General features: G+C 34.4%; 3 protein-coding genes across 7 annotated transcripts; 1 reads left to right on the forward strand and 2 right to left on the reverse strand.

Annotated features, from left to right (window-relative positions):
- Window positions 1-877: 877 nt before the first annotated feature.
- Window positions 878-6,180, reverse strand: LOC116164303 (leucine-rich PPR motif-containing protein, mitochondrial-like). Of its 5 annotated transcripts, none has more exons than XR_004143866.1 (15): window positions 5,998-6,180; window positions 5,816-5,949; window positions 5,394-5,769; window positions 3,832-4,054; window positions 3,584-3,778; window positions 3,325-3,526; window positions 3,068-3,280; window positions 2,600-2,808; window positions 2,394-2,552; window positions 1,975-2,348; window positions 1,762-1,926; window positions 1,626-1,716; window positions 1,485-1,576; window positions 1,275-1,437; window positions 1,064-1,205 (listed from the first exon to the last, which is right to left on the reverse strand). XR_004143866.1 is itself a non-coding variant. In XM_031478451.1 (14 exons), the coding sequence occupies exons 1-14, from the start codon at window positions 6,138-6,140 to the stop codon at window positions 1,063-1,065; spliced, it is 2,931 nt and encodes a 976-aa protein (XP_031334311.1). In that variant the 5' UTR covers window positions 6,141-6,180; the 3' UTR covers window positions 878-1,062. The 5 variants fall into 5 exon arrangements, 3 of the variants coding, with proteins under 3 accessions (XP_031334311.1, XP_031334313.1, XP_031334312.1); XR_004143867.1 differs by having other exon boundaries at window positions 1,073-1,205; window positions 1,265-1,437; XM_031478451.1 differs by having other exon boundaries at window positions 878-1,205; window positions 1,485-1,716.
- A 290-nt stretch (window positions 6,181-6,470) lies between these two features.
- LOC116164143 (60S ribosome subunit biogenesis protein NIP7 homolog) lies at window positions 6,471-7,268 on the forward strand. The gene is made up of 3 exons (XM_031478279.1): window positions 6,471-6,631; window positions 6,684-6,909; window positions 6,962-7,268. Exons 1-3 carry the CDS (start codon window positions 6,576-6,578, stop codon window positions 7,220-7,222), a joined length of 543 nt encoding a protein of 180 aa, XP_031334139.1. The 5' UTR covers window positions 6,471-6,575; the 3' UTR covers window positions 7,223-7,268.
- A 1,077-nt stretch (window positions 7,269-8,345) lies between these two features.
- On the reverse strand, window positions 8,346-12,161 carry LOC116163776 (serine/threonine-protein kinase haspin-like). The gene is made up of 5 exons (XM_031477891.1): window positions 11,631-12,161; window positions 11,397-11,573; window positions 9,223-9,490; window positions 8,705-9,003; window positions 8,346-8,654 (listed from the first exon to the last, which is right to left on the reverse strand). Exons 1-5 carry the CDS (start codon window positions 11,882-11,884, stop codon window positions 8,450-8,452), a joined length of 1,203 nt encoding a protein of 400 aa, XP_031333751.1. The 5' UTR covers window positions 11,885-12,161; the 3' UTR covers window positions 8,346-8,449.
- Between the last annotated feature and the right edge of the window lie 493 nt (window positions 12,162-12,654).

Genomic DNA, 12,654 nt, shown 5'->3' on the forward strand with positions numbered 1-12,654 from the left:
TTTATGTTGGAGCCTGGAACCACCAAAAACCGAAAAGTCATATGGGTTCTTACTGCCTCCATTTATCCAACTCTCTACCTCTTATAGTTACCAAGATAGCAGTGCTAGTGTATCGAGTTTATAACACCCTGGTACCTATAGCAAATTGGGTCCAAATGAACTTCGTTATTGCGTCTGTGCTGCCAAGTCAAGATGTAAACATTTGTGATAACTGACAAGCGACATTGCCTATTAAAATAGGTATATCTATAAAATTTTGGAAAGTATATAGTTATGTAGGAATTACAAATAGGTATTAATTACAAAAACACGTTTCTATTTTTGCAACAGCCTAGGAAAATTCCTACTCTTACAGTCGGTATTATAAAACATACTTGAATATGTTATCAGGCTAACAATGTTGTTCAGCCATATGTGATTGGATGTTTTTGCAAAGAAACAATCACATGCCTAATGCCTTAACAACATTGTTAAGGTAAGTTCATTGCTCTCCGTTCATACGTTTCCGATTGTCCGTTAGCCAATCAGACACAGTAAATTTTTAAAGGTGGGTTCATAGCTCTCCGTTCATCCGTTGCGTTGATCCGTCAAACGGATAGTACATTTTGTTAAGGTTCATAGCAATCCGTCCACATTGTACATTTGCAAGTATAATCATAACCTAAACTTTATTTTGTACTGTACCGTCAGTGATTTTCAGTATGTAAAAATGGTACGTAAGTAAGAACACATTGCTATCTGGCATATTACCGTGAAGAACGAGTAGGCGAACGCTGTTAACGTACCAAACATAACCTCACTCTTGTTAAAAACGGACCAACGGAAACGTAAATGTTCAACTTCAACCAACTTTTCCGTCGTAAACGGACGACGTAGATTTAAAAATTTGCTGTCTTCTGATTGGCTAACGGACAAACGGAAAAGTATGAACGGAGAGCTATGAACTTACCTGACAACGTAGTTAAGCATGCTTTATATAATACCGGCCCTAGCAGATCAAATTATTATAATAGGGATGCGTTTATTGACAACAAAAAAACATAAACAAAATAATAAAATTATCTATGCTAATTCTTGGGGAAGTTCATATTTGCATCTTTGAACTAACTGAAGTAACTCATTAGAAACGTTTTTAGGGATCTCTATTTCATTTCGGACAAGTTCTCTATAAAAAGATACCGCCGCTTCACAGTCATTATTGATACCTACAAGAACATAATTTTATTAACAAGACCATTAGATATATACGTAAGTATATCTGTACCAAGACTTACTATGAATTTTCATTATGGAAGTGTATAGTACTGGTTTGTCAATAACATTTGATCTTAATGGTTGACATGCTTTAGCTAAAGTCTCCAACGCCAACAGATTGTTCTCGTATACCCAACGCTCGCATCTTTTCTCCATCTCTTCCTTCGAAATTGCAGAAACTTCCTGAAGTAACAAAGATTAACAGAAATGAATTAACTAGAGTAGTATACCAAAAGAAACTTTCCGAGAATTTTGTAAAGACCATTTTGAGCAAAAGATGCGATACATGGAACAACCATTGACTCACTGCCATGAACTTGAGCTGAATAATTTAAAACCTCTTGCATCAAGTCTAATTTTTCAGCTCTTACCACGGCGCTAAGTAATTCCAATTGTAAGGGGGTGCATTTATAGTTTGTAACACATTCCTTGTAAACACTGACCGCCTTGTCCAAATTTTCTCTGAAAGACAGGCTTTTTTAATTTTTTCTTAGGGAAAGTACTTACTTTTTCAAATGGATTTTAACTAAAGGTCCTAAAATAATGTTCGATGGAGTACAATATTTGAGTTGAATCAACATTGAAAACAATTTTTGCAATTCCATTTCATCCTCACACGCTCCAAGTAGCTTCCAACAGTTTTTAACTAACTGAGGTCCACCCTGTATTCTTCTAAAATCTAAAGGTTACTACAACATTTTGAAGACGGCAGATTTCAACCTAAACTGTGCTTCGTATTTAAGAATCTCTAAGGCCCTTGTAAATTGTTGGCTCTTAATTAAAAGACAGGCTAAATCAACAATTTTAAATTCATCAATTTTAAAATTAGGGTGCTGCTCTTTAATGGACGAATACAAACTTAGTGCGTCATCAAGATGATCGTTCATGATATATGCATGCATAAGTGAGGTTTTCATTCCTGCGGATTCTCGATAGCCTTTACTGTGAAAACTTTTTCTTAGCTCTAAAACTCGCTCAATATTTCCACATCGGCAGTGTTCATTGATCAAAAGGCGTAGTACTCCTCTCGTTTCCATCCCCTTACTCTCTAACTGAATAAGGTGATTTTCAAGTTCTGGCAAATTCATATCACGCTAAAAAGTTGATTGAGAAACTCGCATGCTAAAGGGAGAACATACAGGATGTGGAATTGCAGAGGATTCAATAGATGTACCTTCAAATTGACAAATCAAAGATTCAATTTCTTTCAAAATAGGAGACGGTTCTTTGGACCTGAGCCCGTTTAAAATGTGTTCAGCTACTGTTGGATTAATATCGATTTTTTCTAATTTCAGTGCCTTAAAAAATTTGAATGATAATCATTTTCTGAGAAACAAAACTATACCTGCACTAATTGAAGGTAAAATTTTAACTGATCCAATGAGTTACATTTCTTTAAAACCTTAACCAAAACCTGCGAAACGGCATCGTGTGCGTCAACAATCAGTTTTTTAAGAATAACAACAATATTATTAACATCAGTCTTAAAATTCCAATTTTTTAGAAGAGATGGCAATACATGGTGTGCAGATAATGCAACATCATACTGATGACCTGTAAAACATTTTATAATTTTCATGTGCATTTTCAGTGTGTCCCCAACTTGGCCATTGGTATACATGAAATAGTAAGAGACACAGTGATTTACATTGGAGCAATTGATCCACTTGTGCGCGAGTGGACAAAGGAAGATAGCATATTTCACATGGCTGATTGCTTTCCTATTTGCAATCAAAAACAAAAGAAAACCACCATTTCATAAATACCGACAGACAAACTGGGACACACTGAATCACCATATTAGCACAAATACACAAATTCACAGCGAGATCTATTCTACTCTGTTTAATAAGAAACGAAACAAGTGGAGTCAAAATTTCACGAACTGTCAATCCTAGTTTGTGTAAACGAACCAGCAACTGATGTGGATCTTCGGTATCACAAAAATGTATGCAATAATACTCCAATGTGTCACCATCGGGTCTTACATTCATTTTCAACATTTCCTCTAAAACACCCAAAACTCCTAAAAGTCGGTTATAAAACAAGTGCAACACGCCCCACACTTACCTATCTCTCTGCGCTCTTTGCTAGCTCTAAGTAAAAATGGCCAAAAATAATGTGGTCGTATATTGGTCACTGCTTTAAGCAACTCCCAAGCAGTGTCCATAAATCCTTCCTTTAAGGCTACACCTAATAATCTTTCTAATGCTACAGTATTAGAATCTTCCTTCTTGAGATCACTAATCACATCGATTATCTTTTTTGGTTCCTGAAATGCATTTTAATTAATTTAAAAATGGTAATAAATTGTTCTGTCGACATTTACAATTTGTGCAATAACCATTTCATGCAACAGAGGAAATGCGAAGTCTCCTGTTGGAACACTGCTTGGTTCAACAAATTGTTTATAATACAGCAAAGCTGCCTCCGAGTTTCCCAGGTGAATTAATGCAATGCATAATAGTGTAAATTCTTCCGCATTTTGCTTTGAAATTTGTTTCAAACCCGTGATTTCTATCATCTGCGAATTTCTGAATTAATAGACGTTATTCTAAGCAACTATTGTCTGGGTACCTCAGAGAACCAACTATGAAAGCCTTTGGTTCCTAAAACCATGAGCAAGTGGATAAAATCCTTTTCTTGAATCACATTTGAGTACATCCGCAGTGATTTCATAAATTCAGCTTTATCGCCATACAGTGCTAATCCACGTATTATCATTCTAAATGTATTATCTGAGGCTGACACATGGGCAGATTGCATTGTTTTGAGGATTGGGGCAACACCATTTAAACCGCTGTAATTCAATGCAATTGTAAACCAGCGAATATTTTAACGTGCGATTATTAGGAGTTTTGCCAAGAACTGAGTAGCGAATTTCATAAGGGGCAAGGGGAATAACGGGCGATCAAAAATGAGTTGCTGTCGAGTCGCCTTTGGAAGTTCAAGTTAAATACGATTTCCCATGTAAACAAAAGTTCCAAAGGTGACTCGACAGCAACTCATTTTTGATCGCACAGTACAATGAGTTAACGTTAAAATTCACGCAGCTCTTCCAAACTGGAACCGAAAAAGAAAAAATAAAAAAAGAAAAGTAAATTTTGGGAATATTGGGGAGTAATTTTTACTCAAACTTTTATATAACCCTCGATATAATATATATAAACTATTTTGAATATTTTGTTTATTTGGAAAAAATGTTTAATATCATTTCTTTTACTTACCTGTTACACAGACAGGGGCTATTAATGTATCTTAGGGCATAGATTAATAGTTATTGATGTATTAAGGGCATAAAAGTGATATTTATATTCTCGAGGACGACAAGTTAAAAGTTTAGTCGCCCGAGACTATAAATATCGGTTTATGCCCATGGTAGTTTTCTTCGCCAAAGTAAATATTCGTTTACAAAACAATTCATTATGTTTGATCAAGTATGTGTGGTTCGAATTTGTTAATGTCATACAAACATTCTTAAAACCGTACTTAAGAGCATTTTTATAAAAGAAATCATATTAATTAGCTCAATAGTTATTTTGAAAACTGAAAGTTTTTTAATAGACCTCGTAATTGACTATACAAAGTTAACCTTGTTTTTCATACTTAATCAGAGTAAAAAGATACAGTTCTAAAAATAGGGGATTTCCACTAAAAAAACTTAGTTTTAAAGATTTTTTCAATCCAATTTTAAAGGTTGTTTTTTGAACACTCTGTATTTAAATATAATCAAACTATAGTCCACTAAAGCACACTCTTCTAAACGGAAACCAGTCCCATATAAAAAAAATGGGTAATTGTAATTACAATTTGGGCTGCAAACATAATCTTTTGACATTAAAATTAAAATATATCAAAAACGGGTAAATTTAGGTAAATGACGTTATATGATATGTGTATAGAATTTTAACTAGAATTTAAAAATAAAATAACACATATAAAGTGTTCCATTTAAAATAAACCAGTTGGCATGAACTTTCGGTATAACTTAAAAATATTGTAGTTGAAATTGACATTTTCAAAATATTCCAAGGTCTCCTATGGAAAGCTTGTATTCATCGTGGAACACCCTGTATAAAATCAAGTAAACATGGGATCTGTTGGGTGATAGCACATAAATGTAATGATCAAATACGTACCCCCTTATTGCATGGGCCAAGACCAAGACATTAAAAAGTTCTTCATTCGCTAAAAATTTATTTTCCTTCATGGCTGTGACAATTTTGAATGCTTGCTGTATGTCTCCTACTTCACAAACTGCTTTCAATAATAGTCGAAATGTTTGTTCATTGGGTTCACAACTCATTTGCTCCAAAAATTCGGCGTAGTTGATTCTCATTTTGTTTTCAATGGATACTTGCAAATAAGTATTATAATGCTGAACGTCAACTAAATTTAAGGACTTTAATTTAGCGAATATTGCGACACACAATAACTGCCGAGCCTTTGGCGTATGATCGACTACTAAAGGGCCACAACATTTCATTAGTAGTATGCCGTGATTCTTAAGCAGTTCTAAAAATTGATGGTTATACCCCAATACATTACAAATAAATAGCACCAAAATTTGATTCCTTTAATACATGTTCAATTGCCCCAACATAAATTCTTTCGCGTTGCTTGTATGCGCTGATTAAATTTTCTATTACACAAGTCAGGTCTGTCTTCGTGTGCTGACTATAATTCATACCACAGCTACAGAGGGATTAAGATTTACATTAACCATTACAAATTGTTTGTTACCTGCCGAAATGTTTCAATATCTCATACGTAGTCTTAATTTCTGAAATATTTTGTATTCGGTTATTATAGGTTAACCTTCCACATACTCTAATAACAGTTAAATTGCTAAAATTAAGAATTTTAAATAAACTACTTCTATACATTTCAATTTTTTGTATTTTTGACGGTAACTTAACCTATCAATATTTGGATTTTATACTAAAAATAGTGGCTCACGCACGTACAAGTCGTACAGTTTCCAGAATTTTAATACAGGGTGACAAAGTAGTGCATAGCATTTGGACAGTGTTGTGACATATCTAGATACTTGTAGATGCCCACACGCACCGGCTGCTTTCGTGACGTCGACAATCGCTATATATGACCACGGCTCGTAGTTATAAGCATGGTACAACAAGGTTATAAGTAGGCTCACAAATGGCTCTGATTCTGATAAAATGCATTAAACGAAACGGAGACGAGCGGTATCACGTATGTGAACCACCGACAAAGCGCACGTGTTCAAAAACATAACCTTACAATTTCTTGTATACATTCCTTTATCTTTTTAAAGAATACAGTAGTGTCTTAACAAAACCATGAAGCGATTATCCGAAGAAAGAACAAAAAAATTATTCGAAAAGTTGTCTCTATAGTAATCAAATTAAAATAAATCTTGGCATTGTTTTTACCATTTTTTTTTATAGTATTGGATCCAACATAAAACTGCTTATCGAAAGGCCCGATGGATTATATTGCTTCAGAGAACAGAAAGATCGCGTCTACTACGTATCAGAAAAAGTCCTTAAAATTGGTGAGTCTATTCCACCTGAACATTTAGTTTCTGTTGGAACATGTTTTGGAAAATTTACAAAGACGAACAAATTTCGTCTACACATTACTGCGCTTAACTATTTAGCTCCGTATGCACAGGTGAGGTCGGGTATGTGTTATTGTGTACAATTTTAACACAAATTGTTTTTAGAATAAATTGTGGGTGAAACCGTCAATGGAACAGCAGTTTTTATATGGTCATAATATAACAAAGTCTGGTCTTGGGAGAATTAGTGAATCAACCGAAAAATTCCAAGGTATAATTGTCTTTAGTATGTCAGATGTGCCATTGGGTTTTGGAGTAGCAGCACGATCGACTACCGATTGTAGACTAGCAGATGCACTTGCTGTAGTTTGCTTTCATCAAGCCGATATTGGTGAATATATTCGATCAGAAAGTGACATATTGTAATTTAAATGAAAGTTATATTAAATTAAAATATATTTTAAGATTAATTGAATTCATTCTCATTCTGGCCCTTTTGAGTCTCTTACAAGCTACAGCGTAACTTGATCTACCACACTCTTGTGGGTATTGTGATTCTCCCATCATTGGCTCTCTCCTAACAGCAACTACAAGAATACGTTGGGAGTTCCTAGTGACTATTCATGGTCATTTTGTCTTTGTCATGACTTAGCTACAATACAACCAGATTCTTGAAGTTTTGCTTTCAATACACTTCCTACATGTGAACTTTATCTGATACTTATTCCCACCAATTTTGCATGGATGCAGTACAGAGCTTGCCCTAGTGTATGGTTAATTTTGGAATCCCTTAAGTTCTGAGTGCAAAGGCTGTCCTGAGAGTCTAATCCAGCGGGAGCCAAAATACAGTTTCCATTATGACCTGTAATGGTGGACTGTTGTATGTGCCACTAGGCAATTTGTCTATAACCAAAGAGTATATAAGGTAGTTGCTATAACTGAATATGGGATTGATTAAAACAGTGTACAGAATAACCTTCAGGTGTGGTATTCTGTGACTGTTATACACTGTTTACAAAAAAATAATTAGTCCAATCCAATAGCAAGCCCGTCATGCAACAACATTGCCAAAAGACCAGTTTGCCCTATTGTTTGACATGGAGGTGTCAAAGTGAACAGACATTTTCAAGGATTTTTCATACGAAGATGCTGTAGCAACCACACTTCAAACTTGGCAATTTTGAAGAACGACACGAATGGATGTGAAAGTCAACGCCAATATATTTAAAAAAATACACACTTTCCACATAAACTCTTTAAATGAACAATCTTAAATACAATAAATTATAATTACCGGTACAAAAGCCTATCAAAAATTTCCTTTGTACACATGTTACAAAAGTTTCCTCTCAATCCGTGCGACCGTCCACTTTACAATTAAGGATTCCTGGTTGTGCATAGACGTTTTTGTTAAGTGTGTTTTTAAATCCATAGTTACTATGCTTCTTCCACAACATTGAGAAATACTATAAAGTTAATAGTGCAAAAGAAAATTTGGACATGTTGTAGGATGATAGGGCTAATCCCTTAAGTGCAACAAACTATAACAAACGGTCAACAACTCAAGGCCGAGTGTTTATTATATCAAAACTACTGCAAGGAAAAGAGTAACAACTATAAAAGTCTTACATATATTTTATTACATTAAAAAATTTATTCTTTTAGAAACTCATTATTGATAAGTTCTGCAACATTTTGATATTTCAAAATGTTATTGTTTAACTTTATTAATTTCCTCAAGGAGGCGTTGTGATTTTTCGTGGAGCTTTTAGCATATCTTACTGCATAAATCATCTGATTGGTAACGTAATGTAACCACAAGACATTTGTGTAGGGTTCGTAATGTTCCCATTCGTTGCTAAAACATAAACATGTGAAAAGCGAAGTGAACAACACTTTATAACTTACTTATTCTTTTTCTGCATCAGCTTATAGATTTCGAACTGATACTCTCCTGTGGCATTGAATAAATCCGGATCCTTACTGATGTCGTTGTAAATGACAGCGTTTTCAACTTTGACACGAGACAGAGTAAAATCTATTATGGATGCCTCGATGCCATTGCTTGGTATAAAAAATTCGCGACCATTTAATGTGTAACGCAGCAGTTTGTCGTTATCACTTTTAGAAATGAGGACGTTGCCCCAATGTAAATCTCGATGCTCAAATTCGCAGGCGTTTTCTGCGACTGCCAAGCTACAGGCAATCTGCAAAATGGATATTAGAAAAAGTTCCTATACAATACAGAATGGCACATTTAATCTCTTTTGCTATTCAAGTACTCAGATCATGCAGCATTGGAATCCTTTAGTTTTTAGGCTGATAGTTTCATTTTTATAAAAGATAATTGACAAATGGCGGAGAAATAAAATTGTAATTTTTTTAGTGGAATCTGTACCATCCTGTATATTGTTCCTTTTACATACCTGCTTAAATAAGTAGAGAGATTCAGATGCGTTTTGAAATTCAAATGTTTCCATATCGATACCGCCATTGGCCAATTCTAGAATGATGTACAGTTGATTATCACCGAACATTTGGGGGGAGTCGTTTTCCGAATTGTGCGTCTCGTCATACAAATCCCACAGGTCCAGTAGTCGTTCTGGATACCGTCCTTGTACACATTTTACAGTCTTTAGTTCTGAAAAACCAGTGGTGGAATTTTTCTTATTGTATCGCAAATTGCTTAATTCCCTGAAATATAATAGTATTAATGATTCTTTATATCAATGAGAGATAAAACAATATGAAGTTGTGTCAGTTACTACAATTACCTATGATTAACAATATTATTTATAAGATTCCTAAAAGTAGTTCAAAACCGTAGAGTAGGTCCAGACAGACAAAACGCAAACAGCACTTTTTTCAATTCTTAAAAAGTGCGCTAAAAATACTATTCCATTAACCCCATCTTCAAAAATTTTATCAACAAACTCTGCACTAAGAGCTGGGTAATTAAGCTAGTCAATGTTCTAATACTTCCAGTTTACCCGCAAACTGCGTCTATTAATTTTTGTATACCTAATGCAAGATATTGAGGTGACTCTCTTATTTCAAACGCACTGTATATGTACACTTTGGGAAAAAAGCAGAACTCAAAAAGCAGGCAATTTAAAACAAATGCGCTACCTGTTTTATTTAAATATGTCACTTACCAAAAATAAAAAACAATCAAATATATTCAAATATTTCACGGTTTTCACTGCCATTTTTACAAAAAAAATCTTCCAGTGGCATTAAAAATTTGATTTTCCTACTACTAAAACGTTATATAAACATAGGTCAACAAACGCTTTGTTTCCAAATCTACAAGGTGTTATAGTTTCACTGTGCGCTTTACAATTTAAACCTTTAATTTATGAACATATGGTCTATGGATACACAAGATAGGATTTCAAATGCAAATTGCCAAAACTATTAAAAACAAGAGATTATCCAAAACACAGCCGGGGCCTACTGGATATTTTAATTTCATTTAACTACCGAAAATGTATTTTTTTTTCTCAAGAAAAGTCTCAAATACGAAACGAAAATGAAATTCTTATTTTAGAATCTACCAGGGGCGCACCTAAAGAATGATCAGGGGTATAAAATGGAACATTATCCTTGAAAAAATAACACCCTATAGATTCCCGCTATCATTGACATGGATAATCCGCGGCCCAAATAAACCGCATACCACCACTGTACTTTAATTGGTAGCTATCCATCTTATAACGACTCAAAACGGAGTGATATTGAATAAGTGGATTGATAAAAAGAAGTATGGGGAAGGTTTAGTGTCTTTATCAATCCACTTACTGTACTTTAAATTGCATTTTATTTTAGCAGAGCTCGACTTTTGTTTTTATATGTTTATTTATCACAATATGTTTGTATGTTTTATATTGTTAAACATTTCTTACATTCTCTTGATCATTGCCATGGAAAAGCCAACCATACAATAGAATCACAAATACATAATGCATTTGCCCGCTCGACAACTGGTATAAACATGACCTACTTCTGAAGTTTGAGCAGCTGATTTCGGGCAAAGTGCTAGTTTTCATATGAAAATTGAAAAAAAAGCACAATTAGTTTTAGATTTTCTCAAGGATTTTCTGTCTTACCCACATATTAATTGAATGTGTAAACCACCACAGTAGACAAACTTAGCAGGTACCTCCAAAACTTAAAAACAATTTACCATGATACACCACCTTCACAAATTGTTTTCTTAAGAGCAAGTGCAAGACCCATTCCCAAAGGTTCATATCATTTTACCTCTTAAATCCTCAGTATTAATATGTCTTCAATCATAATTATTTGATAATAATATACTTTATTTATAAACATTCACATGTTTATATCAAGGTTTATATAGGAACCTAATATTGTCTTATGCAGCATAGAATAACGTTGACTATTATTTAATAAAAGAGAACAAACATTTGGCATTGTTTACATACATTTCATAATTCTATTAGGGTAACTGTAACAAATCAAAACCGATACCACAATAAATCATATTTAGTAACTTTTGTTGATTTATACTTAACGAATTTGTAATACGCAACACAACAGTAACCTCAATGTGATTAAAATCAATAAAAATACTTACATTGCAATAACAATTTCAGAGAGAATTTCATGAAATTTCTTCTGCGGTTCATCATTTACCAATTGGCTTCCTTCTATGGGTATAATTTTCATAACGGTACCAAACCCATCCGAATTTTTGTACAAGAACACTTCTCCGTATACTCCTTCGCCGATTTTGCGACATCGTTGTAAAATTCTATGACACATTTACGCTTAGATAACATCCTACATTCCGAGTACCATTAAAACTTACGTTGACGGATAACATTCTTCGAACGGTAGAGGTTTCTCTTGGCCACATTTTCTTAGAACGAGATTTCTCGCCCGTTCATAAGGCGTTTCCTCATAGATCGACTTATTCCTGGTTAAGTGAAGCGATTCGCCAATACTCTCTTCCTGGTATAAAGTTTCTGTTGTGCTGTCCGGACCATACGCAGTTTCTAACGAATTTGTTAAAGACAGGCATTTAAAGTTAAGCAAAAGTTCTTCTTGCAGCGTATAGAACATAAACGTTTTTTATAAACAACGCGATTTACACCAAACTTTGAAACAATGAGATGGACTTTAAGTTTTAACCTCTATTTATATGTTCGCAATATCTGTGACGTGTAAACCTTGAATCACCCCACTCATAAACTGATGATGACAAATGCGAATTTTTCCGAGTAATGATATACCGGTAATTACTTAGAAATTACTACTCAGACCTAAATAGTTACTAATTGTTTTCAATAATAATTCCTCACACAACTTTTACAAATGAACGTACTACGAAAATGAATTCATTTACAACGTCGACAGCATTTTTGTGAATAGGGTTGAGGTTCAGTGGCGTCTCATGTGTTAGGTGAAGTTGTGCAACACTGACCCTTGATAGCTATTTCGCAAATTTGATTATATTGAATTCGATCTAAAGCAGGTCAAATTTACATACTAGGGGTTTAAAAATATTATTTACAATTTTTATGACCGTTCGCATGTGAAATACGTCAAATGCGTGATAAAGATTTTTGTGACAGTTGTTGCTATGTTTACCTAACCACTAGTCCACTATATCTCCGTTAATGTACGGTTTCGCTGGAACCGTCTGCGGTCGCCGTTGACGGGCCCCAAGGGAACCACGTCCATAATAAATAACGGAGTGCAGTGGTCCGCCGTTGACACTTGACAGTGACCGTCACCGGCGGCCGTCGACGACAGAAGCTTTGGGGTAAAATACATGATGTACCAATTAAGCATGCCAAAAAAATTGTATTGGTAGTTGGGACCAAAACAAA

This window comes from Photinus pyralis, unplaced genomic scaffold (genome assembly GCF_008802855.1).
Source record: "Photinus pyralis isolate 1611_PpyrPB1 unplaced genomic scaffold, Ppyr1.3 Ppyr1.4_LG2, whole genome shotgun sequence".
Lineage (NCBI taxonomy): Eukaryota > Metazoa > Arthropoda > Insecta > Coleoptera > Lampyridae > Photinus > Photinus pyralis.